The sequence below is a fragment of the Carcharodon carcharias genome, chromosome 6 (genome assembly GCF_017639515.1).
Source record: "Carcharodon carcharias isolate sCarCar2 chromosome 6, sCarCar2.pri, whole genome shotgun sequence".
Lineage (NCBI taxonomy): Eukaryota > Metazoa > Chordata > Chondrichthyes > Lamniformes > Lamnidae > Carcharodon > Carcharodon carcharias.
In genome coordinates, this window is record NC_054472.1 from 190,333,832 (window position 1) to 190,361,307 (window position 27,476).

General features: G+C 45.4%; 1 protein-coding gene and 1 long non-coding RNA gene across 4 annotated transcripts in view; one reads left to right on the forward strand and one right to left on the reverse strand.

The window, feature by feature from the left end:
• Window positions 1–3,286: 3,286 nt before the first annotated feature.
• LOC121279330 lies at window positions 3,287–11,602 on the reverse strand. Its single transcript, XR_005943364.1, has 3 exons — window positions 11,477–11,602; window positions 5,122–5,239; window positions 3,287–3,996 (listed from the first exon to the last, which is right to left on the reverse strand). It is a non-coding gene; the product is annotated as an uncharacterized LOC121279330 (long non-coding RNA).
• The window catches only part of npc1 (Niemann-Pick disease, type C1), a 36,373-nt gene continuing 20,291 nt past the window's right edge, over window positions 11,395–27,476 (forward strand). The window contains exons 1-8 of one of the 3 annotated variants that reach the window (XM_041190485.1): window positions 11,395–11,583; window positions 17,098–17,229; window positions 18,556–18,662; window positions 19,548–19,708; window positions 21,209–21,376; window positions 24,778–25,027; window positions 25,167–25,246; window positions 25,524–25,894. In XM_041190485.1, the coding sequence (XP_041046419.1) occupies window positions 11,500–11,583; window positions 17,098–17,229; window positions 18,556–18,662; window positions 19,548–19,708; window positions 21,209–21,376; window positions 24,778–25,027; window positions 25,167–25,246; window positions 25,524–25,894 (1,353 nt within the window). In that variant the 5' untranslated portion in view covers window positions 11,395–11,499. Of the gene's footprint in view, window positions 11,584–11,731; window positions 11,888–17,097; window positions 17,230–18,555; window positions 18,663–19,547; window positions 19,709–21,208; window positions 21,377–24,777; window positions 25,028–25,166; window positions 25,247–25,523; window positions 25,895–27,476 lie in introns of those variants that run through there. The other 2 variants (XM_041190488.1, XM_041190486.1) reach the window with 2 other exon arrangements.

Here is a 27,476-nt window from a genome sequence, read left to right on the forward strand (position 1 = left end):
TAACAATAAGATCATGCTGAACTTATCGTGGATGGTGTCAAGCTTCTTGAATGTCATGGAAGCTGCACTCATCCAGGCAAGTGGGGAGTATTCCATCACACTCCTGACTTACACTTCTCTGAAATTTGCCAACATATATAAGACAAAACAGAAGTGTAAAAATAATAGGGTAGTAATAGTGGGGGACTTCAACTTCCCAATATTAACTGGGTTAGTCACAGCGTGAAAGGTTTAGAGGGAGCGGAATTCTTAAAATGCATCTAGAAGAGCAAGAGTATTGCGTACAGTTCTGGAATCCGCATTGTAGGAAGGATGTGATTGCACTAGAGAGAGTGCGGAAGAGATTTACCAGGATGTTGCCAAGTCATATCTGATCTTATTAAGATCGGCCTTCCCCTAATTTAGAACACTGATTTCTGGCCCATCCTAGTCCTTTTCCATAACAACCTTGAATCTAACGGAGTTATGATCACTATCGGCAAAATGCTCCCCCACTGGTATCTCTACCACTTGCCCGGCTTCATTCCCTAAAATTAAGTCCAAGACCACCCCCTCTCTTGTAGGGCCTTCTACATACTGGCTTCAAAAGTTCTCCTGGATGCACTTAAAGAATTCCGCTCCCTCTAAACCTATCACACCATGACTAACCCAGTTAATGTTGGGGAAGTTGAAATCCCCCACCATTACTACCCTATTATTTTTACACTTCTCTGAAATTTGCCTACATATCTGCTCTTCTATTTCTCTCTGACTGTTTAGGGGCCTGTAGTACACTTCCAACAATGTGATTGCTCCTTTTTTGTTTTTCAGTTCTACCCATATGGCTCCATTTGAGGAGCCTTCTAAAGTATCATCCCTCCTTACGGCTGTAATTGATTCTTTCATCAATATTGCGATACCCTCTCCCTCTTTTACCTCCTTCCCTTCTCGCCTGAAGACCATATAACCTGAAATATTGCGCTGCCAATCCTGACCCTCTCTGAACCATGTCTCTGTGACAGCAACAATATCATACTTTCATGTGTTCATTTGTGCCCTCAAATTGTTTGCCTTATCTGTCAAACTCCTTGCATTAAAGTAAATACCATCCAACCTTGGCAAACTCCCTTGTGCCTTAACTGGCCTATAATTTCTATGCCTTCCAGACTCACTCGCTCTCTCTTCTAATTTTGGCTGTGCATCTCCCCCTGCTGAACCTCCTCTCAGGATCCCATCCCCCTGCCAAGTTAGTTTAAATCCTCCCCAACAGCACTAGCAACCCTCCCTGCAAGGATGTTAGTCCCATTCCGGTTCAGGTGCAATCTATCCGCCTTGTACAGGTCCCAGAAACAGTCCAAATGTCCCAGAAATCTAAAGCCCTCCCTCCTGCACTATCTCTCCAGCCTCGCATTCATCTGGACTAACCTCCTATTTCTATACTCACTAGCACGTGGCACCGGAAGTAATCCAGAGATTACTATCTTTGAGGTCCTGTTTTTTAATCTGTTTCCTAGCTCCCTAAATTCTGCTTGCAGGACCTCATCCCTCTTTCTACCTATGTCGTTGGTACCAATATGTACCATGATCTCTGTCTGTTTGCCCTTTAGATTGCCCTGCAGCCATTCAGTGACATCCTGGACCCTGGCACCAGGGAGGCAATATACCATCCTGGAGTCACGTCTACGGCCGCAGAAACGCCTGTCTGTTCCCCTTACTATTGAGTCTCCTACCACTATTGCTCTTCCCCTCTTTTTCCTCCACCCCACTGTGCAGCTCAGCCACTCACAGTGCCATGCTCCACAGGGACCATTTCCAACACAAAAATGGTTCTTGAGCGAGATGCACCCTGGGGATTTCCTGACTACCTGCCTGACACCTTTCTTCTGACTGATGTTTCTTCTGACTTTAGTTCCTGGTCAATGGTAACCCCCAGGATGTTGACAGTGGGGGCTTCAGTAATGGTAATGCCATTGAATGTCAAGGGAAGATGGTTGGATTCTCTCTTGTTGGAGATAGTCATTGCCTGACACTTGTGTGGCACAAATGTTACTTGCCACTTGTCAGTCCAAGCCTGGATATTGTCCAGGTCTTGCTGCATTTGGACATGGACTGCTTCAGTATCTGAGGAGTCACGAATGGTGCTGAACATTGTGGAATCATCAGCGAACATCCCCATTTCTGACTGTATGGTGGGAGAAAGGTCATTGATGAAGCAGCTGTAGACACTAGGACACTATCCTGAGGAATTCCTGCAGTGATGTCCTGGAGCTGAGATGACTGACCTCCAACAACCACACCCATCTTCCTTTGTGCTAGATATGACTCCAACCAGGGGAGAGCTTTCCCCCTGATTCCCATTGATCCAATTTTGCTAGGGCTCCTTGATGCCACACTCGGTCAAATGCGGCCTTGATGTCAAGGGCAGTCATCCTCACCTCACCTCGGGAGTTCAACTCTTTTGTCCATGTTTGAGCCAAGGCTGTATTGAGGTTAGGAGCTATGTGGCCCTGGCGGAACCCAAACTGGGTGTCAGTGAGCAGGTTATTGCTAAGCAAGAGTCGCTTGATAGCACTACTGATGACCCCTTCCATTACTTTACTGATGATCGAGAGTAGACTGATGGGGTGGTAAATGGTCTGGTTGGATTTGTCCTGCTTTTTGTTGACATGACATATCTGGGCAATTTTTCACATAGCCAGTTAGATGCCAGTATTGTAGCTGTACTGGAACACCTTGGTTAGGGGCGTGGCAAGTTCGGGAGCACAAGTCTTCAGTATTTTTGCCGGAATATTGTCAGGGCTCATAGCCTTTGCAGTATCCAGTGCTTTCAGCCGTTGCTTGATATCACGTGGAGTGAATTGAATTGGTTGAAGACTTGCTTCTGCGATGCAGGGGACCTCTGGAGGAGGCCAAGATGGATCATCCATTCAGCACTTCTGGCTTAAGATTGTAGCAAATGCTTCAGCCTTATCTTTTGCATTGATGTGCTGGCCTCTCCATCATTGAGAAGGGGAGCCTCTTCCTCCATTGTCCACCACCATTCGTGACTGGATATGGCAGGACTGCAGAGCCAAGATCTGATCTGTTGGTTGTGGATCATTTAGCTCCTGTCTATCAGTTGCTGCTTATGCTGTTTGGCATGCAAGTAGTCCTGTGTTATAGCTTCACCCAGTTAACACCTCATTCTTAGTTATGCCTGGTGTTGCTCCTGGCGTGCACTCTCCTGCACTCTTCATTGAACCAGGGTTGATCCCCTGGCTTGATGGCAATGGTAGAATGGGGGATACCGGGCCATGAGGTTACAGATTGTGTTCGGGTGCAATTCTGCTGCTGATAATGGCCCTCATGGCACCTCATGGATGCCCAGTCTTGAACTGCTAGATCTGTTCGAAATCTATCCCATTTAGCACAGTGGTAGTGCCACACAACACGCTGGGGGTATCTGCAATGAGTGAAAGCGGGATTTCATCTCCACAACAACTGTGTGGTGGTCACTCCTACCGATACTGTCATGGCAGGCAGGTTGGCGAGGATGAGGTCAAGTATTTTTTTCCCTCATGTTGGTTCCTTCACCACCTGCTGTAGACCCAGTCTAGCAGCTATGTCCTTTAGGACTTGGCCAGCTCAGTCACTGACATTCTGCCTGGACACCTCCACCACAGAGGCCAAATGAAACACACCCTCATGCAACCCTGCCAGATGCTTCCACCCACCCTGCCACTTGTCCTGCAGCTGCTGCATGGCTGACATCTCCAGAGGCACATCATCACTGCCGGACTCAGCATGTGCCTGGTCCCTGCAGTCCTCTGGCTGCTGGCGCCATTGGCACTCTCTGTCTGTGCCATCTCCTCCACTGTGCCCCAGGACACTAGCCGACGTAATAATCCCCACCAAAATGTTTGTCGCTGCGCTGGTGCCTGGTTCGCTGAAAGGGTGTGATGCAAGTTGCGAGTCTTGGCCCTCAGGTGTGGAGGGGGGTGCTCTGGACGTGTTGTTGGCGGCCATGCGGTGGTGATGCTGAAATTAACAACAAGGACAGTGTATCAGTTAGCGTTCAGTCAGTAACAACTTTCATCCCTTCCCCCCCTAGCCTCATAAGTCGCTCACCCTTCAAGAACCTAAGGGGACGAACATTGGTGGTGTAGTAAATAGTCAAGAGGAGGCCCAAACATTACAGGCGCATACAGACAGGCTGGTCAGATGGCCTAAGGAATGCCACATGGAATGTTATGTAAATATGTGTTCGGTTAAGCACTTGGGCAAGACAAGCAAGGTATGGGAATACATGAGTAATGGTAGGACCGTGGGAAGTCACGACAATTACAGGGATCTTGCTGGACAGATCTGTTAAGAACAGGAACATTAGGCATTTAACAAGGTTGAAGCCAGACTTGCCTTTATTAGCCGAGGAATAGAAGGTAGGAAAAGGGAGGTCATGTTGCAAGTGTAGAAAACACTGTCGAGGCCACATCTACACTTCTGCGTTCAGTTGTGACCTGAGCTTCATGGGAGGGATGACATTGGAGTGGGGAGAGTGCAGAGGTTCCTAACCTGGACACGTGCTGGCCTGTAGAGTTGGAGTGATGAGGAAACATTGCATACACTTGCAACATTTGCCATGGCGCACAGGAGATTGACAGGTCACATTATTGACCTCAATACCGTCATGAGGGGCATAGAACGGGTAGACAGAAGGCAACATTTCCCCTTGGCGCGGGGATGACTAACGTGGTGACATTTATTTAAGTTGAGTGCCATGAGGTTGACAGGTGCTGAGGATCTTTTGGACAGAGTAATGTGGGACGTACTGGCTGAAAGGGTGGTGGAGGTACAAACCCTCCTAAGATGCAATAAGTCTTTGGATGTGCAGCTGCGATGCCATGGCATGTTAGGCCATGGGGATAGTGGTCACAAATGGGATAAGGCGACTTTGGAAAGTGCTAAAGACACGCATCCTCAAGGGGTCAAGGGACCTTTGTGTATGACCCACAAGTCTGACTGTATCAGTCTGAATGAGCAGTGTTACTGCATTAACAATTGCAGTAACCATCAGTACTTTGGATGGTGGGGAGACAGGGTGGATGGAACTGTGGCCCTCAAATACCTGGCTGCTGGACCCCAGCCTCGCCGACACCTACCGACCTGGCCACCTGCCTCCTCCCCAGCTCCATGGCCTGCTCCTCATAGTGGTGAGGCGCTGCAGCACGGCATGCCCACCACCAGTTCGCTGCCGCTCCCGCATATTGCTCTCAGTTTTTGCCTGCAGAACATAGAAGAGCATTTATTGGGGCTGATTGCTCATGTACTCTGCACACGCATGCTGCACCCCTACCATAGTCGCCCATCTGAGGCCTCCAGCAGCTCCTGTCCACACTACTGGTGATCAGTCCCCAGAAGATAGTACGGCTGGTCCCAACCCCCTCCCCCAATGGCCACCTTGGACACATTTGGTGTCCATCACTTTGAATAACACACGGGTCTTAGCACCCATGGCAAGGAGGCGCAACTAGGTGCGGTGCTAAGGCCAGCAGATGGCTCTTGGCCACGACACCGTGAGGCTCCCCTTCCACCATCTCATCACCATCAATAAGACATGTGCTGGAGTTCTGAGTTTGTGTCTAGCTGCCTCCTCTGCAGTTGCCCCTAGACTACTTAAATGCAAAAAACAACATATGCTGCAGGGAGAACCCATCTTCTCCTCAACCACTAAGGCTGATGTAAGCATGGTCACTACCCGTTTGTCCACCCAGCGTGTGCCAACTGCCCGATGCAGTGACGACACTAAGACGTGGGGGCTGATGGGGGGGAGGGGGGGGGGGTCCTCAAAGGCTAAGGATACCTGTTGGGTCAAATGGCCAACGCTGACATGGTACTCACCCTTCCAGAGCGCAACAAATCATTGAAGTGCTTGCGGCACTCCGTTCCGGTGCACCGCACATCATCATAAGAGCTAACAGCTTCCGCCACCTCCTGCCACATCTGCCTGGTGACATGGGGGGCCCTCTTCCTCCCATCCCCTGGAAACAAGACATCCTGATAGTTGGATGCCTCTTCGAGGAGGACAGCAAGGCAGGCATCTGAGAACCGAGGGGCACAGTGGCCCCCCAATGGCCTACCCTGCAGCCTGCCCCCCCCCCGCCCCACTCCTCTGCCCTCACCTCTTGTGCTGCCCGATGACTGGCCATGGCAGCCTAAAGGAGGCTGCCTGGCCGCTCTTTATACAGACTGTCGGTTCCCCATTGGAACCGGCAGTCTGAACACGCCCGCCGCCGATTTAATTTTCCCGATGAACACGGGAGTCAGTACCCCGCTGGGCGGGCCTTAATTGGCACTCCTGTTTAAAATGGCGGCGTGGCCTGTTACGGCAGCAGGGATCGGCTGCCCGTCCGCCACCGAGTCAGTCGGGCTCACCCGCCAGTCAAGCACAAAATTCAGCCCATTGTCTGTAAGATATGATTCCATGAGGATGACTGTGTCAGGCTGTTGCTTGACTAGTCTGAGACAGCTCTCCCAATTTTGGCACTAGCCTCCAGACATTAGTAAGGAGGGCTTTGCAGGGTCGACAGGGCTGAGTTTGCCCTTGTTGTTTCCAGTGCCTAGGTCGAAGCCGGATGATCCGTCCGGTTTCATTCCTTTTTTGTGACTTTTAGCCATGGTTTGATACAACTGAGTGGCTTGCTAGGCTATTTCAAAGTGCATGTAAGAGTTGCTGGTGGATCTGGTGTCATACGTAGGCCAGACCAGGGTAAGGATGACAGATTTCCTTCCCTAAAGGGCATTTGTGTACCAGATGGGTTTTTACAATAATTGAAAAATGTTTCATAGTCATCATCCAAGTTTTTATTCCAGATTTTTATTGAATTTAAATTCCACCGTGGCAGGATTCAAACCCGGGTTCCCAGAGCATGTCTCTGGATTACCAGTCCAGCAACAATACCACTACACCATTTCAGATTTCCTGAGAGTCCAAAAATTCAATGATCAATGTCTTGACTGAGTATCCACAGCTCTCTGGGGTAGAGAATTTCAAAAATTCACTATCCGCTGAGTGAAGAAATTTCTCATCTCAGTCCGAAATGGCGAACTCCTTATCCTGAGACTGTGGTCCCTAGTTCTATCTCAAGCCTTTCACAGTTTTGGATGACTTTAAGTAAGGCATACTTAAGAGGTCCTGCCTGTCACTTAATCTCCCAGTTATATAAATGAACACTTAAGAGGAAAAAAAATTATAAAGTTAAGAAAAACAGAAAATGCTGGAAACACTCAACAATAAAAATGATTAGTGAAAAGCCAATAGGCAGTGATATATTTGATCAAATCAAAAATGAGTTTCGCTCATTCTAAGGATGTAGGTTTTCACCAGGTATTACTGCTGCTATCTACAAATGTGTCTCAGTCCCTTCTATTGCTGTATTACAAAACAAACATTGTAACATACCTTTCAACTGTTTAAAATGTCATTACTGAGGTAACAAGTGAGTGTGTCTAGCTTAACTGACTGGTTTCCTCAATTGCAAATTTTAGGCTCCTCCCACATTTCAACAGCACTGCTCATCAGGCCATATTACGTCAGAAATTCTAGGCAGAGACTACCAATCTGATTGGAGTTTCTAATTCCCTCTGCCTGGCAGAAACCTGCTGCTAGCGGATTTAAAATGAAGTGGAAGACTAACCATTCCACATTTTTCTTGGGGATTTCTGCTGGGTGGTGGTGGCAATCACCTGAAACACGCAGGACTTTTCTATTAATCTATGAAAATCAGAGCCCTGTTTCATTCACTGTCAATATATTGTTTGCAGCCTCTGTCCTCTAGCCTTAACATGACTTTAATTATTTCAGGTGTTAACTTTAATCTTGGATCATATGCCATGGTGCTTTGCTGAGTAAAAAGTAACAATAAAGCCGAAGAGGCTCAAAAAGCAAAGTGTTAAAATTATGTGTGTGAGTCCAGGAGTGCTCCTTCCAGCTCCACAAGAATAATATAAGCCACTGTTGACTGGGATCCTACTCTCCAACATCACAACTTTCTCCCTACATCCACCTCTCCGACAGATAGCTGCCAAAGCCAATGTCATGTTTATGGGGCCCTAACATGGACAAGATCCCTCACTAGCAGGATTGAGTTCGAGCCCAATAGCTGGAATCTACTCTGGTTTCACTGTGGTAAATAGCTAAGGTGTTAGTGACTGTCTTCTGTCTCATAAGACGAAACTATTTTGAATTAAACCAATGAAGCTAACTTAACAAATCGGGGACAACGTAAAAAAGCAGCCTCTTAAAGGGATACTGCAAAAAGAAAAGCAAAATCTTAAAGAAAACTTACAAAATTCAAATTGAAACGTGATTAAAGGGGTCAATAAAACACCCCAGCCTGTTGGTGTCCATCAGGCATGGAAGGCCTTAATTGTGCCAGTGAACACCTCTCCAGGGGCACCCGGCCACGAATATGACCATGGAAGAGAGGTAGTCAGGCCGGACAACCCCTTCGATCAACCACTGCCTGTTGTTGATGGCCAACTTGGCCAGGCCCAGGAGCAGGTTCACAAGAAGGTCCTCCTCCTTCCCCGCCCTCTCTGCAACGGGATTTCCAGCATCCGCAGTTTTTTGCTTTTATCCCACACAAGAGGCTGGTGGGCAAAATTAAAGCACATGGGATTGGGGGTGATATTCTGGCTTGGATTGAGAATTGGTTGTCAGACCGCAAACAGAGAGTGGGAATAAATGGATCTTTTTCCAGGTGGCAGGCGGTGACTAGTGGTGTACCACAGGGATCAGTGCTTGTGCCCCAGCTATTCACGATATGTATAAATGACTTGGATGTGGGAACCAAATGCAATATTTCCAAGTTTCCTGATGACACAAAACTGGGCGGGGTTGTGAGGAGGATGCAAGGAGGCTTCAGGGCAATTTAGACAAGTTGGGTGTGGACAAAGACATGGTAGATACAGTATAGCGTGGATAAATGTGAAGTTATATACTTTGGTGTGAAGAACAGAAAGGCGGGGTATTATTTAAATGGTGCTATGTTGGGAAATGTGGGTGTACAAAAGGATCTGGGTGTCCTTGTACGCCAGTCAATGAAAGCAAATAGGCAGGTGCAGCAAGAAATTAGAAAGGCAAATGGTATGTTCATAGTGTCATAGAGATCTACAGCACAGAAAAAGACCCTTCGGCCCATTGTGTCTGTGCCGGTCAATCAAGTACCTACCTATTCTAATCCCATTTTCCAACACGAGGCCTATAGCCTTGTATGCTATGGCATCGCAAGTGCACATCCAAATACTTCTTAAATGTTATGAGGGTTTCTGCCTCTACCACTCTTTCAGGCAGTGAGTTCCAGATTCCCACCAACCTCTGGGTGAAAAGATTCTTCCTCACATCCCTCTAAACCTCCTGCCCCTTACCTTAAATCTATGACCCCTGGTATTGATCCCTCCACCAAGGGGAAAAGTTCCTTCCTGTCTACCCTATATATGCTCCTCATAATATTATACACCTCAATCATGTCCCCCCCTCAATCTCCTCTGCTCCAGGGAAAGTAACCCCAGTCCATCCAATCTCTCCTCATAACTAAAACTCTCCAGCCCAGGCAACATTCTGGTAAATCTCCTCTGCACTTTCTCTAGTGCAATCACATCCTTCCTATAATGCAGATTCCAGAACTGCATGCAATACTCTAGCTGTGGCTTAACCAGCGTTTTATACAGTTCCAGCATAACCTCCCTGCTCTTATATTCTATGCCTTGGCTAATAAAGGCAAGTATCCCATATGCTTTCTTAATCACCTTATCTACCTGCCCTGCTATCTTAATGGACCGGTGGACATGCACACCAAGGTCCCTCTGATCCTCGGTACTTCCCAAGGTCCCACCATTCATCGTGTATTCCCGTGCCTTGTTTGTCCTGCCCAAGTGCATCACCTCACACTTATAATGTTGGCCTTCATTGCCAGAGGATTTAAGTTCAGAAGTAAGGATGTCTTATTGCAGTTATACAGGGCCTTGGTGAGACCACACCTGGAGTATTGCGTGCAGTTTTGGCCTCTCTACCTAAGAAAGGAGATGCTTGCCATAGCAGGAGTGCAGTGAAGGTTCACTAGGCTGATACCAAGGATGGCAGGACTGTTGTACGAGGAGAGATTGGTTCAATTAGGCCTGTATTCACCAGAGTTTCGAAGAATGAGAGGGGATCTGATTGAAACATAAAATTCTAACAGGGCTAGACAGACTGGGTACAAAGAGGATGTTTCCCCTGGTTTGGGAATGTAGAACCAGGGGCCACAGTCTCAGGATATGGACTGAAATAAGGAAAAATTTCTTCACTCAGAGGGTGGTCAATCTGTGGAATTCTCTATCACAGAAGGCTGGGGAGGCCAGGTCACTGATTCAAGAAATAAATTGATAAATTTTGGATATTAGGGGCATCAAGGGGTATGGAGAGAAAGCGGGAATATGGCGTGGATATAGAGGATCAGCCATGATCATAATGAATGGCGGAGCAGGCTCGAAGGGGTGAATGGCCTACTCCTGCTCCTCTTCTATGCTTGTGTGTAGATGGGATTGTGTAGTGAATCATTCCCTCAGTACTGACCCTCCAGCAGTGCGGCACTCCCTCGGTATTGACTTTCCGACAGTGCGGCACTCCCTCGGTATTGACTTTCCGACAGTGCGGCACTCCCTCGGTATTGACTTTCCGACAGTGCGGCACTCCCTCGGTACTGACTCTCCGACGACAGTGCGGCACTCCCTCGGTACTGACCCTCCGACGACAGTGCGGCACCCCCTCGGTACTGACCCTCCGACGACAGTGCGGCACTCCCTCGGTACTGACCCTCCGACGACAGTGCGGCACTCCCTCGGTACTGACCCTCCGACGACAGTGCGGCACCCCCTCGGTACTGACCCTCCGACGACAGTGCGGCACTCCCTCGGTACTGACCCTCCGACGACAGTGCGGCACCCCCTCGGTACTGACCCTCCGACGACAGTGCGGCACCCCCTCGGTACTGACCCTCCGACGACAGTGCGGCACTCCCTCGGTACTGACTCTCCGACGACAGTGCGGCACCCCCTCGGTACTGACCCTCCGACGACAGTGCGGCACTCCCTCGGTACTGACCCTCCGACGACAGTGCGGCACTCCCTCGGTACTGACCCTCCGACGACAGTGCGGCACTCCCTCCGTGCGGCCCTGGAAGTCTCAGTCTAGATTTTTAGCTCAAGTCTCTGGAGTGGGAAACGGGAGGGCTTTAAATCTGATGAATTTCCGGGCTGGGTCCGGCTGTGTGTGGGTGTGTGTGTGTGTGAAGGGTTGATTGGTGTTGGAGGAGGAGCTGCGGGTGGGCGGGCATTTTATCTTCATTTGCTCCGCCGGGGAGAGGAGGGATCAATTTATAATTACAAGAGAGAAAAAAAAAGAGGACGGCGGACAGGGCGAAGTTAGTGTGTGTTCAAAACCAGCAGGTATTTCTGTCAAGCAGTGCACGGACTCACTCACCGTGGGGATCCCGAGCGGCTGTCATGAAGAGCCTGAGCGGCGGTACGGGTACGGCCGCCGCCGCCGCGCTGCTGCAGCTGGTGATCCTGATGCTTCCAGAACATTCGGTGAGTGGCGCGAGCCGCCGCGCTGCGCCTTTAAACCTAACGGCCGCCAGTCCAACTGCCTCTCGAGCGGCGGCGGCGGCGGCGGCGGAGGCAGCGGCTGCTGTCCCGGTCTGTGTGCGCGCGCGCGCGCGCGCGCCTGTGCCGGCGGCGGCGGGACTCGAGAAGCCGCTGGAACGGTTCCGTTGGACGGGAAAGGCTGTCGAACCTAACCGGCTTATTGCAGACCGTCGTGCCGGGTTATCGTGTCGAGTCGAGTCGAGTCGGCGGTGTAAAGTAGCCGGCTTAACCGCCGGGAGGTGTTTATGTGTGTGTGTGTGTGTGAACGTGTCGGCTGCTGCCTTTATTTCGCTGGTGGAGCGATGTAAATTAACCGGCTTTGATCGGATATGCGCGAGCTTGTCGCCTGATTTCCTCCCGGGGTGACCGACCGACCGACCGACTGACTGACTCAGTCGTGGTGTGTGGACGGGTCGATTTTTTTTTTTCGGGGGTGGGGGAAGGGGTTGGTGTTTCGCTGTCGGATATCGGGACCGTGTTGGATGCCCAGTTACTGTAGTCAAGGTTGACTGACGCATCTTTACTTCTTCTCCTCTCTTTCTTCCCCCCCGCGCAAGCGCGAAGGAGTGAACTGGCCTCAGGCCCACACGTGACTCATCTGTCACCACACCCCCCCCCCACCCCACCCCACCCCCGGCCCTATGGCCTGATCGGGCGGGTTTGCTCACTGCCCTGGAGTTCACGCGCCCCGTGTGTACAGGATACCTCGTGATCTGTGGCTTTGCCATTGAAACCACTCCTTGTCATGTTGGGAGGAGTTGGACCATCTGCAATGGGTGTCTGGGCCAAGGGTAGCATTGGCTAGTCTTTTTTAAGAAAGTGGGTTTTTTTTTTTGTTTAAAATCCTCTCGTATTAAATGAAGGGTGAGATCATGACTTGCAAGACAGTGCAAGGTTGTCATCAGCAGAACAGCTGTGTTTAGAATGCATTAACCCTATGGTCTCAGTATTTTTCTGATCATCGAATCTTTAAATGGGGAGACTGCAGTATAAAGAAGGATCTGGGAGTCCTTGTACGTGAATCTCCAATTTAGGATGCTGGAAAGATGTCCCCCCCCCCCCCCCCCACCTTGTTGGGGAATCTAGAACTAGGGGGGCACCCATTTAAGGAGATTTTTTTTGAGGGTCATTAGTCCTTGCTTTCTGGAGCCAAGAATGCCCATGGAGACTGGGGGGGGGTGGGGGGCGGGGGGGTCATTGAATATATAAAGCTGCTAGATTTTTTGTTTTGATCATCAGGGGTCATGGGGGTAGGCAGAAAGTGGGAGTTGAGGCCACACTGCATCTGCAATGATCTAATCAAACGGTGGAGCAGGCTTGATAAGGCAGTGGTCTGCTGCTCCTGTGGGCAACAGGAACCCATTCCACCTGTTATACCTGCGCCTGCTTCATGAATGAAATAGCAAAATTAGCCTGGCTCCTTTCCCTCTGGTCTCGCTATTTCTCTGATCATCAAATCTTTAAATGGGGAGACTGCAGTATAAAGAAGGATCTGGGAGTCCTTGTATGTGAATCTCTAATTTAGGATGCTGGGAAGATGTTTCCCCCTTGTTGGGGAATCTAGAACTAGGGGGCATTTTTTCCCTTTCAGAAAATTACTTTTGGACCTGCCACCACCTTTTCAGGCAGTGTATTCCAGATCATCACTGTCAAACCGTTCCTTCTGTATGTCACACTGAATCTTTGTTTTCTGTGGCTGCTGTCTCGAGACCGGTCAAATCACACTATATGGCCAGTTTTGTGCATTGTTTATTGTTGGTTCTCATTATAGGACTTAAACATCCCCTACTTAGCCACAAGTGGATAGTGAGATAATTGATGCACTGGTTTTAATTTTCCGAAATTCCCTTGCTTTGAGGAAGGTTCCTTTTTTAGATTGGAAAATAGCAAATGTAACTCCTTTTTATTCAAAAAAGGGAGGGGGACAGAAAGCAGGAAATTATAGCCTGGTTAACTTAACATCTGTCATGAGAAAAATTTAGAAGCTATTATTAAAGATGTTATAGCAGGGCACTTGGGATTTTTTTTAAGGCAATCAGCATGGTTTTGTAAAAGGGAAATCATGTTTAACTAATTTATTGGAGCTCTTTTCAAGGTGTCAAATGTGCTGCAGATCAAAGGGAACTAGTGGATATACTATACTTAGATTTCCAGAAAGCATTTGGTAACATACCACAGCAAAGGTTATTGCAGAAAATTAAAGCTTATGGCGTAGGGGGTAACACTGGCATGAATAGAAGATAGCTTAGCTAACAGGAAGCAGAGTTGGCATAAATGGGTCTTTTTCTGGTTGACAGATTGTGAGTGGTGTGCCACAGGGATCAGTGCTGGGGCTGCAACTTTTTACAATTTGTACAAATAACTTGGATGAAGGGACAGAAGATATGGTGGCTAAATTTGCTAATGTCACAAAGATAGGAAGGCAAGTAAATTGTGACGAGGATGTAAGGAGGCTACAAAGTGACATAGGTTAAGTGAGTGGGCAAAGATCTGGCAAATGGAGTATCAGGTGGGCAAATGTGAAATCATCATTTTGGCAGGAAGTTTATTATCTAAATGGTGAGAGATTGCAGAACTCAGATTCAGAGGGATGTGGATGTTCTAGTGCATGAATCACAAGGTTAGAATGCTGATACAGCTGGTAATTGGGAAAGCTAATAGAATGACCTCATTTATTGAGGGGAATTGATTATAAAAGCAGGGAGGTTATGCTTCAGTTGTACAGGGCACTGTTGAGACCACATCTGGAGTATTGTGTACAATATTGATCTCCTTATCTTAAAGATCTAAATGTTAGAAGCAGTTCAGAGAAAGTTTACTAGATCAGTACCAGGAATGGGTGGGTTGTCTTGAGGAAAGGTGGGGCAGACTAGGCTTGTATTCACTGGAATTTAGAGTAAGAGGTGACTTAATCGAAACCTTTAAGATCTTGAGGGATCTGGACAGGGTGGATGTGAAAAGGATGTTTCCTCTTGTGGGAGAATCTAGAACTAGGGGGTCACTGTTTAAAAATAAGGGGTTGCTCATTTAAGACAGATGAGAATTTTTTTCTGAGGGTCTTGATTCTTTGAAACTCTGCTTTTGCTGCCTTTTGAGGAAGAGAGCCTTCGAATATTTTTAAGGCAGAGCTAGATAGATTATTGATTTATCAAAGGGGTGAAAGGTTATTGGGGGTAGGCGGGAATGTGGTGCTGAGGTTATATTCAGATCAGGCATGATCTTATTGAATGGCAGAGCAGGCTTGATGGGCCAAGTGGCCTACTCCTGCTAATGCTTATCTTTAAGAATTGTATATCCTCCCATGTCTATTGAGCAGTTTTCTTAGCAACAAGAAGATAAAGCAGGAGTAGACATATGGACACTCACCTGATCTGCCATTCAATATAATCATGGCTGGTCCTCAGCCTTAGCTCCTTTCCTGCCTGCTGAGACCAAAGACCTGTCTACTTATTCCTTTCTCCTGCAAACAATCTCAAATTAATTTGATTTGAATGTTCTGGTCTTGGGATTACCAATACTTGAGAAATGTATATAACTTATGATATTCCTCTTCAATTGTTAATGACAAAGGAATTTTTAATATTTGCCAGAGAGCTTAATCATGACTTTGTATCCTTATCCTCAAGACCTGACTTAAGCAGTCCCTTTGAGAATCCTATGGGTTCCTAATGTGCAGCATGCCTAGGTGACTGCTAACCCATCTGCTCATTAGACATGGGAGGGTAAAGGTTCTTGTGGCTTCTTAGTAAGGGAAGTGTGTCCTAAAAGTCAGAAATCCTATTGAGAACTAGAAGTGAACCTTGGAGGAAACTGGCCATTGAAGTGAGATTTAACTTGTCTCTCTTCCCTTTTTGGCAAGTTGGTGAGTGAATGGCCACTTGTCAGTCAGTGGCTTCAGGTGATGAGAGAGAACTCTTCAAAGGAAGCACCTGTCTGACTGTAACTGATTTTCAATAAACAGTGATTTTTAACTATTCCATCCCTTTGTCTCCTCACCACCCCCAATACTCAACAAAATAACTCTCTCATCCAACCTGGAGTTGCTATTTGGAACTGTTGGTATATTAATATTGCTTGTCTTTTCCCTGCATTAAAAACAGTTAATGTTTAACTCTTACTGAACTCTGGCTTTCGGAAGAAGCTGAGGAGTAAAGCAGAGGTTAAGGATGTCCTGCTGTAAACGATTTGTCAGCTAAACAAATACATCTGGCAGTACAAATACATCTGGAGTGGACAGTAACACTTTGTAATTTCTGTTCTTGACATCAGGTTTTGACCTGATGGGGGCAGATCAGCAGTGTTAGGGTGAGGGCTGGCTTGGTCCTGTCCTTGTCAATAGTGGCTTCAGAACTGGTTAGCTTAAAAACAAAATCTATGTTCATGCTATTGTTCCTTATTAAAATGAACAATTCAGTTATATAAAGTTCCACTTGCAGATTGTCTAACTACTACAAAATCCACTTTATTTGGTGGTCTTTTCTACCTGAAGAATAGAAAGCCACTACAGCAAATGTTGGCTTATTTTGGTGTTTAATTATGTCTCTTTCCTGATCTTTGCTGTTTATAACGCATAGACCATTCAGTCTAATTGGTGCATGCCAGTGTTTATGTTCCACACAGACCTCCTCCCACCTACCTCATTCCAACATCCTTCTATTCCTTTCTCCCTCATTACTTATCTAGATGCACCTTAAATGCAACTGATGCTATTCACCTCCTACTCTATGTTGCAGTGAGTTCCAAGCATTCTCACCACAAAGACATTTCCCTTGACTTTCCTATTGATTTTATGTTGTGAATATTCTATTTATGGCCCATTTAACTTTGAATTCCCCCACTAGTAGCAACATAATCTCTTGATCAAGCCTTTATAAATCCTTTCATAATCCTGTTTTTGGGGACATTGGAACTGTAGAGAGGATTTGCAGTTGTAGTTCTGGGGTAATTACCATTACGTGAATGGACTAGGGAGGCTGGGCTATTCTCCCTGAGCAGAAAAGGCTAGAAGGAGATTTAGAGATAGTAAACTTTTTTTCTAGTGGCTGAAGAATAAATAACAAAGATTTTAAATCATTTAAAATGATTGGTGAAAGATGGTGACGTGGAAAGTTTACTGCAATAAGTAGCAAGATAGTGGAACAGATTCAAAAAGAACTGAATCTTTAAAGGATGAAATGTTTCGGTGATATGGGCAAGGAGTGGGACTAACTGGGTTTCTCTTTGAAGGAGCCAGTGCAGATTCAGTGGGCTAATGGATAATGTTCACTGCTTGGGCTGATAAAGGTATGCAACTTGGGTGAGAAGCTGCCAAATTCTGCAGAAGCCAGTCTTCAGAAAAGAAACTTCCTCTAATGTATAAATAAGACAAAAGCAGGCCTAAAACTGTGCAAACTGCTTTTAGTGACTAGCACTTTATGACTTGCCAGTTGAGATTAACCTAACTTTTTTTTTCTCTAGATATTTGCATTGAATGGAACTTGTGTTTGGTACGGAGAATGTGGGAAAGATCCAATCTCTCAGAAGCGGTATAATTGCAAATATAGCGGCCCACCAAAACCGTTGCCTGAAGAGGGATATGCATTAATTGATGTAAGTGGCCTGTTTTTTAAACCTTGATCTATTAACACCATCTGCTAAACTTTGAAGGAAGAATCTGGCTTGGGGCACTTCATGCAAACTAAACAGCCTGTTGAAAATATTTGTCTACAGACTCTATGGCTCTTCCAAAGAGAAAATCAAATTAGGATCTCTAACTTGTTGTCGAAGCATTTTGAAAAACCTAAGATGAGCAGGTTTAAATTTTGCAAAATAACTTAGTGTGCTGATGTCAGTTTTCATCAGTACTCCAGGTGCAAGCCATATTGCCAAAGCATTTCATCTTGCACTCATCAGGACAGATGCAAGAATGCCAAATTTCAAAGGAAGCAACAATTTATATTGCATGAGGAAAAGTATGCTGATTAGGACTGTACATCAATGCTAACTATGTACAGTTCATTCAGTTAATATAATAGTTGAGGTTTTCCAGTCTTAAGGTGCATCTCTACTTGCTGACCACATTGGCTCCTTGTCCAGCATAGAATAATATACAGCACAAGCAGGCAATTTCAGTCCAACTGGTCCATGCTGGTGTTTATGCTCCACTTCAGTCAAATCTAAATCTAGCATCATAACCCACTGTTCAATTCTCCATTATGCTTGCCTAGCTGCCCCTTAAAGTTTCTCCTGAATTCCCTTGGATTTCTTGGCCATCTTTTATAAATGGTCTCTAGATATCCTGTTCCCCACAAGAGGAAACATTCTCTATATCCACTTCATCAAAATTATGATGACCTCTACTGGGTCATCATCAGCTACCTTATCTCAAGGTGATCCAGCCTGTCAATCCTTCCTAATATTTACCCTTGCACATTACAGCTATCATCCTTGTAAATTTTCTCTGCATGCTTTTTTATCTTATCATTAAATCCAGCCTATCTCTAACCTCCAGTTCTACAACATACTCATCTTTGCACTTCCAATTCTGTCCTATTAAGCACTTAGGATCTAGGTAGCAGAAGGAAATCATAAGTTCTGGAATTCTGTCTGCCTCTCTTCTCTTATGATGCCTTAACATTTTGGTCACCTAATTTCCTTTGCATAGTGTTTAAAAGCATTCCTGTGAAGTACCTTGGAACACTCTGCTAATTTTAAAGATGCCATATAAAAGCAGGTTGTATCCTTCCTAAAAGATATGAAACCATTCCTTGTTGCCTGTTCTAAGCATTGCCTTGCATCATGACAATTTTCACTGTTTGATTCTTGTAAATTAACGTATGTAACTTTTTTAAAGTAGACTATAGTTTAAAATATGTTCTGTAGCCTTTTTACTTCAAACAAGCATAGATGTAGTCACTACTCCTTTGTCCTTTTTAGGAATTGTGTCCAAGTTTTCACTATGGAAATCTTGATCTTTGCTGTGATGTTCAACAACTACATACACTGAAGGATAATATGCAGCTACCACTGCAGTTCTTGTCCAGGTATCTATTATTTGTCTCTTGCTTAAAATGTTACAATCCAAACCAAGGATGGGTTTCTATTAACCTTCTGAGGTTGCTTATGGATTGCTGATATTGCCTATTGTCAAGACAATGGTCAAATTTGCTCTTAATTATTCTTGGGATGTGAGCATTGCTGGTAAGGTCAGCATTCATTGCATATCCCTAATTGCCCTTGAGCAGGTGGTGAGTCACCTGTGTGGCTGCTTAGACCATTTCAGAGGGCTGTTAAGAGTCAACCACATTGCTGTGGGTCACATGCAGGCCAGACTGGGTAAGGATGGTAGATTTTTTTCCATGGGATGTGGGTGTCACTGGCAAGTCCAGCATTTGTTATCCATTGCTAATTCACCTTGAAGGTAGTGATGAGCCACCATGAACCAGTGCAGGTACACCCACAGTGCTGTTGGGGAGTTCCAGGATTTTGAACCTTCAACAAATGAAGGCATGGTGATTATAGTTCCCAGTCTGGATAGTGTGTGGCTTGGAGGGGAACTTGTCCTTCTAGGTGGTAGAAGTCACCAGTTTGTCAAAGGAGCCTTGGTGAGTTGCTGCAGTGCATCGTGTAGATGGTACACACTGCTGCCACTATCAGTGGTGGAGAGAAGGAGCATGCTTAGGGGTGATGTTGGGAACTACTTCAGAGTAGTGGAAATCTGGAACTCTTCCTCCCTGTTCCCTATCCCCAAAAATGCTGTGGAGGCTGAAAAGTCAATTGCAAATTGAGATTGAATAATAGATTTGTCATTCATGTTGCTAGACTGCTATCTAGATTGTGCTGAATTAAATTTTTTACAAGATGGCTATCAAGCTGTAAGGTTCCCATTCCAAAAATATAACCAGTGCTTCCATGTTTTTGTCTTGCAGATGTCCATCTTGCTTTCACAATTTTATGACCTTTTATTGTGAACTGACCTGCAGTCCTACTCAAAGCCTTTTTCTGAATGCCACCAAATTTGAACCATATGTCCAGAACCAAACCAGCATCACTGAGGTGGAATATTACATTGGATCAAGTTTTGCAAATGGTGAGAATTCCAATTTCTGGCTAAAATGCAACAAAAGCATTTTCCTCTGGAATAAAGGAACATTTATGATGGGGACAGAAGGGATTTTGTACTTTGACTTGGTAGTGAAATCCTTAAATTCTTCAATGCTGCAACTGAATTGCCCAAGCAACTTCTTTATCTACAAGCCTGGTTAATGAATGGAAAATGGGATTAGAATAGTTAGTATTTGTTTGACCAGCAATGAGCCGAAGGGCCTTTTTCTATGCTGTAGACCTCTATGACTCTATTCTTGAAGGGGTCACTTATTTAAGGCAGATGAGAAATTTGAGGGTCATGACTCCTTGGAACTCTCTGCCTCAGAAGGCAATGGAAGCAACATATTTGTTTTTAATGCATAGCTAGATAGATTCTTGATCAACAACAGAGGTTGGGGGGGGGGCGGTGGGTGGGTGAAAGGTTTAGTGGTAGGTGGGAGGTTACAATTAGATCAGCCATGATCTTATTGAATGGCAGAGCAGGCTTGAGTGGCCTACTCTTGCCCTGTTCATATGTACTGATATCTAGTCTAATGTCATGTTCAAACCCTGCCACAATGAGGCAGGAATCTTTGTTGTTCTTATCTAGAATAGTGGAAGTGCAAAATTGTGTAAACCGAGGCCACTGAGGAACTGTCCTTTTTATGAGCTGTGGCTATGCGGTGCACCTTTTCTATTGAGTCCACAACTCCACATGCCTAATTATTGTTGGGATATAGAAGTGGGCTGGCAAAGTAATGGTGGGCCTCATTGAACCATAGTCAGTTATTTGCAAATGGGCATTGTCAAATCCTTCCATCCAGTCTTTGAGTACTCTGAGCTCACTTTTATGCACAATTATTAATGAGCTTTCATAATGGAAGGATGTTTGTCTGACTTCAGACTGACAGGCTCCTTAAACATTCTGTTAGCTTCCTAGAGTCACGTATCAACTACAACTGAGGTGGTATCTGCCACTCCTGGTTGGATTCACAGCCTGCCCCTGAGGAATGACAAACCTTTCCCTTAATAGTAAAAGCAAATCACTAACTAGTAGATCTTTAGATTGGGGTTAGATATAAATTTCTGGATATGGTGATTTCACTTAGCTTTGGAAGCTTTAACAGACACCATTTGAATGCAAATGGTAACTGCAAGCATCCAATAGCATTTGGATACTATCCATGGTCTTAAAAGATTTAAGGAGTTTTCCCCTCGAGCTGTAATAACCTCATGCCATGTGAAACAAATTTTGGATTGGAAGTTGGCTGCTGTAGGATTTCTGGTCATGGTTAATGATTGGAAAGACCATTGCCCAAAGGCCTACACACCTATTATTGATGTGCATGTCCAGTGGGTTAAGATACTGGGAGAGCAAATTCATAATTTGTTCTGAGTTGCTAGAAACATTTCAAACTGTGGAAATGGAATGAATTTTGGCACTGACCACAAGATGAATGGTATTCTGTATGAGTTTTCACACCAATTTTTGTTTTCTTTGCAGCTATGTATAATGCCTGTAAAGATGTTCAGTCCCCTTCAAGTAATGACAAGGCTTTGGGGCTGCTTTGTGGAAAAGATGCAAAAGATTGCAATGCAACCAACTGGATTCAGTACATGTGTAGCACTAGCAATGCCCAGACTCCCTTTAACATCATTCCCATCTTCGGTGGTAAGCCTTTGAAGAAATTTGAGCAAGTGTACTTGGTCAATGTAGAAATGTCTTTGGTTGATTGTTCAAATCAGGGCTTCCAAATGAGATGCATCTTTCAATAAACATTGATCAAGGTGCTTGGAAGCATGACATTGTAGAACAAGAGAATTGCCTGTGCATTTGAAGTTGTTTGCTGTGTTGCAGATAGCTTCATGAATAAGTATTGCATCATCCATAACTTTAATTAAACATAGTAATTTCCCATTTAAAGGGAAGTGCCATGTAAAAGACCTGGATTTTTAGGACTGGTTTTTAGATTAGATACAGCAGAAAATTCCAGAGCTACATGTGTTGAGCCCTTTTAACAGGAGATTGATTGACTGATTTATACAAGTTCATGCATTGGCTCCTAGCTGTATTCCTGATCACTTTCCTGTGGTGGAATAAATAAGGGCTTTAATGGATAAAAATACCTTGCTAGGGGAATAAAGGATAATCGACTAATGCCTTGGCCTTGAGTACCAGCACTGGCTGGGATAATGCCACATCTCAACTTTCATATTATTGGCTATACTTTAACCCTGATTTGTTCTTTCTAATTCCAGTCCTTTTGAACACCAATTCCTTTAATGCAAAATGACCATGTTTATAACATCAGGCACTTGACTTGACACCAGTGTGTTTTTTAAAAATTGGGAGGGATGTGCTGTAAGTAAGGAAACCATCTGTTAGAATACTCGGGAAAACTTTTAAGCTACTTCTCATCCTTTTGTGTTCATTATGCAACATGATATCCCTGTTCAACAGATCCTTTTACCCACCTCCAATATTCTCCCTCCACCTGGACCCCTCCCTCTGGATTCTTACCTTCTCTTGATCTTTCCATTGAGAACTGTCGCCGTGCCATTAGTCGTCTCAATTTCTCTGCTCCTCTCACCCATTTTAACCTGTCTCTGAACTTGCTGCACTCCGTTCTCTCAGGTCCAACCCTGACATTGTCATCAAACCCGCTGACAAGGGTGGTGCTGTTGTTGTCTGGCGCACTGACCTCTACCTCGCAGAGGCTGAGCGTCAACTCGCAGACACTTCCTCCTATCTCTCCCTGGACCATGACCCTACCACTGAACACCTAGCCATTGTTTCCAGGACTGTTACTGACCTCATCTCCTCTGGGGATCTTCCTTCCACAGCTTCTAACCTGATAGTCTCCCAACCTTGGACGGCCCGCTTCTACCTCCTACCCAAAATCCACAAACAAGACTGTCCTGGCAGACCGATCGTGTCAGCCTGTTCCTGCCCTACAGAACTCATTTCTTGCTATCGTGACTCCATTCTCTCTCCCCTTGTCCAGTCCCTTCCCACCTACATCTGTGATTCCTCTGATGCCCTACATCATATCAACAATTTCCAGTTCCCTGGCCCCAACCGCTTCCTCTTCACCATGGATGTCCAATCCCTCTACACCTCTGTCCCCCACCGGGATGGTCTGAAGGCTCTCCGCTTCTTCCTCGAACAGAGGCCCGAACAATCCCCATCCACCACTATTCTCCTTTGTCTGGCTGAACTTGTCCTCACACTGAACAATTTCTCCTTAAACTCCTCTCACTTCCTCCAAATAAAAGGTGTGCCTATGGGTACCCACATGGGCCCCAGCTATGCCTGTTTCTTTATGGGGTATGTGGAACGTTCTTTGTTCCAGTCCTACTTCGGGCCCCTTCCACAACTCTTTCTCTGGTACATCGATGATTACTTCGGTGCTGCTTCATGCTCTCGTCGGGACCTGGAAAAATTTATTAATTTTGCTTCCAATTTCCACCCCTCCATCATTTTCACATGGTCCATCTCTGACACTTCCCTTCCTTGACCTCTCTGTCTCAATCTCTGGTGATAGACTGTCCACCAATGTCCATTACAAGCCTACCGTCTACTACATCTCCTCACACCCCACTTCCAGGACTCCATCCCATTGTCTCACTTCCTTCGCCTCCGTTGCATCTGTTCCGATGATGTCACTTTCCAAAACGGCACATCTGACATGTTTTCCTTCTTCCTTAACCAAGGTTTCCCTGTGGTTGACAGGGCCCTCCACCGTGTCTGACCCATCTCCCGCGCCTCTGCCCTCACAACTTCCTCTCCCTCCCACAACCATGATAGGGTCCCCTTGTCCTCACTTTTCACCTCACCAGCCTCAGCATTCAAAGGATCATCCTCCGCTATTTCCGCCAAATCCAGCATGATGCCACCACCAAACACATCTTCCCTTCACCCCGCCGGCGGCATTCCGTAGGGATCATTCCCTCCGTGACATCCTGGTCCACTCCTCCATCACCCCCTACACCTCAACCCCCTCCCACAGCACATTCCCATGCAACTGCAGAAGATGCAACACCTGCCCCATTACTTCCCCTCTCCTCACCGTCCAAGGGCCCAAACACTCATTTCAAGTGAAGCAGCATTTCACTTGTACTTCCCTCAATTTAGTCTACTGCATTTGTTGCTCCCAATGCGGTCTCCTCTACACTGGAGAGACCAAACGCAGATTGGGTGACCGCTTTGCAGAACACGTTCGGTCTGTCCGCAAGCATTACCCAGACCTCCCTGTCGCTTGCCATTTCAACACTCCACCCTGCTCTCATGCCCACATGTCTATCCTTGGCTTGCTGCATTTTTCCAGTGAAGCTCAACGCAAACTGGAGGAACAGCACCTCATCTTCCAACTAGGCACTTTGCAGCCTTCCAGACTGAATATTGAGTTCAACAATTTTAGATCATGAACTCTCTCCTCCATACCCACCCCCTTTCCGATTTTCCCCCTCCTTTTTGTTTTTGCTAATAATTTATATAGATTTTTCTTTTCCCACCTATTTCCATTATTTTTAAATGTATTTCCATCCATTGTTTTATCTCTACCTTTTAGCCTTTTTCGATTCCTTCACCCCACCCCACCCCCACTAGGGCTATCTGTACCTTGCTTGTCCTGCTTTCTACCCTTAATTAGCACATTCCTTTAGATAATATCACCACCTTCAACACCTCTTTGTCCTTTTGTCTGTGACATTTTTTGGTTATCTCTACCTATCACTGGCCCTCTATCCAGCTCTTCTTGTCCCACCCCCCCCCTTATATTTCGCTTATATTTCACCCCTTTTCTATTTTTCCTTAGTTCTGTTGAAGAGTCATGCAGACTCGAAACGTTAACTGTGCTCCTCTCAGCAGATGCTGCCAGACCTGCTGAGTTTTTCCAGGTATTGTTTTTGTTTGAGATATATAACTCTGTTTATACTGGCCAAGAGTTTTGGAATGGTCAAAATCTAGAGTTTCCTCGTGAATAGAAGCTTGTGCTTGAGTAACTTGTAGCTGCAAAGGTGATACTATATTACTTGGTATCAGTACTGGCAACTGTCTCCCCTTTTTGATAGATCATCCAATTGGAAGAATGACCCCCATGAATAATGAAACCAGAGGTTGCAATGAGACGTTGGATGATGGTTCTCCACCATGCAGTTGCCAGGACTGCTCACTGGTTTGTGGCCCAAAACCAGTTCCCCCACCAGCACCTATCCCATGGACCATTTTTGGTTTGGATGCTATGGCTGTTATAATGTGGATCTCCTATTTGATCTTCCTGGCTGTCTTTGGCGGAGCAGTCTTTAGCATGTGGTATTACAGGTAACAATCTTTACTTAGCTCAAATGTGCTTAAATCAATGAAGTTCTGATAGTGGTTCCAGTGAGCAGGATTCAATTGACAATAAAGTCTGCATTTTCTTACTATCTCCAAATTGATTTGGAATTCATTACTCCTACAGGAAAATGCACATTGCTTCTGAATATGCACCAATTATTGATACCAGTTTAAATCATTCAGACATCATCAGTCATGATCTAGGTAGGTTATTCCACTTGTTAATGTTGAAATTGGGTCACAGTTGGTGTGCCAACATCGGGTGGTGAATCATTGCTAAAACTGACCCCCATGAAGTTGCCATTATGGCTATATAGCTGGTTCTTCATGGGATTGGGGTGGGAGGGGGTGTGGATTTCATTAATTGGCTTGTTTCTGCCATTAATGTCGAATTGGAAATTTTTTCCCTTAAGGGATCAGTGAGGGTGCATGTAGTGTTTTCCTTCCATTATTGATCACTTGCCTCCTATTCTTTCCTCAGATAACATATCATGTTGTGAACAGCTTGGTGCAAAATCAGAAGCGCTCCTCCGTGAACTATTCACACAGTGGGGGTCCTTCTGTGTGAGAAAACCTGCTGTAGTTATTGTGCTGACCATTATTGCAGTGGGAGTCTGCAGCTCTGGTTTGGTATTCATGAAAGTAACGACTGATCCAGTCGACATTTGGTCTGCACCATCTAGCCAAGCTCGCAAGGAAAAGTATTATTTTGACACCCACTTTGGACCCTTTTTCCGCACTGAGCAGTTGATTATTACAGCCCCAAATAGCTCGTGGACCACTTACTCTCCTTATCCATCTGGGTCAGATGTGCCATTTGGCCCTCCATTGGGCAAGGACATCCTACATCAGGTTTGTTTGTTTTGGAACCATTCAAGTAGGATAACCAGGGATGAGGGATTGCAGTTTTGAGACTGAAGCTGGGTTTCATTTTATGAGCAGAAAATGTGATGAGGATTAAACTGGGTCTTAATATGGTAAATGGGGCAAAACTCTTGCAATCGGCAGGAGGGTCAGTAACCAGGGGACAGAATTAAGGTATTTTTTCAAACCAGAAAGGAAGGTTTTTCCAGAGTTCTGATCTGGAATCATTTGTTAGTGACTTGGAGAAATGCTCTATGGGATACAGCAGGGAGAATGGAAGTGGAATTAACTGGCTAGCTCTTACAAGGCATTAGTTGGTACTGCACACAGACCAGTTCTCTAAACTGACCACCAGCAGCTCCAACTTAACTGGGCACAAGTCAGCCCTTCCTGAACAGGAGGTACACTGAAGAATCAAAACCAAAATCCAATGTTCAAAGTGTTATGACACAGCAGTTGGTAAGGGCTAAGCTATTTAAAATCCCAGAAGAGCTTTAAACAAATGTCATATCCTATGTTTTCAATTGGTATGTTTGAGATGCAGCTCTGAATTCAGAAATGAAGCCACCAGCCTCCAGAGGTTTTTCAATTGAACATTTATTAATTTAACAAGGTATTAAACACACACCTACAAATTACTATCCTAAACCATTAAACAAATCCCCAAATTAATCACTCTTAAAATCTTCAAGGCAACAATAACCTATAGACTTGAAACAGACAACATTTTATCTTACAAATTCAAAATGAGGTTCCTTTCAATTTGTTTCCTTTGCAGACAGTTGTAGGCTTACAGGTGCTTGGATATCACACATAAAACAAAAACAGAATTACCTGGAAAAACTCAGCAGGTCTGGCAGCATCGGCGGAGAAGAAAAGAGTTGACGTTTCGAGTCCTCATGACCCTTCGACAGAACTTCGACTCGAAACGTCAACTCTTTTCTTCTCCGCCGATGCTGCCAGACCTGCTGAGTTTTTCCAGGTAATTCTGTTTTTGTTTTGGATTTCCAGCATCCGCAGTTTTTTTGTTTTTACCTTTGGATATCACACATCTCTGACTTCCCCACACTTTTTGTATACAACTAGCCTTCCCTTACAATGAGAATTTGCATTTGATCACCAGGCCCTTTGAGCTCCACCTCATCTAACAATAAAACCCCTTTCATAGTACCAATTTTATTAGTAAAATAAACATTGTTTGGTGTCTCCTGGCTAGGTGCAAGATTTCACCCCCACTCTTTGAATGGTTTATTCAACAAAATGCAAATATCCCCTTACCTTACTGTTTAACATCTCAAAGCACCCAGACTAGCTGGCTTTAATCCAATTAACTCTCTCTCACATCCACAGACTCACTCAGACCCAAAAACAAGTCCAATTTAAAATATTTTCCAATAACATATATATATATATATATATATATATATATCTTCATGACAACAGGTGTAACTTGAACAAAAACAGAATTACCTGGAAAAACTCAGCAGGTCTGGCAGCATCGGCGGAGAAGAAAAGAGTTGACGTTTCGAGTCCTCATGACCCTTCGACAGAACTTGCGTTCGAGTCCAAG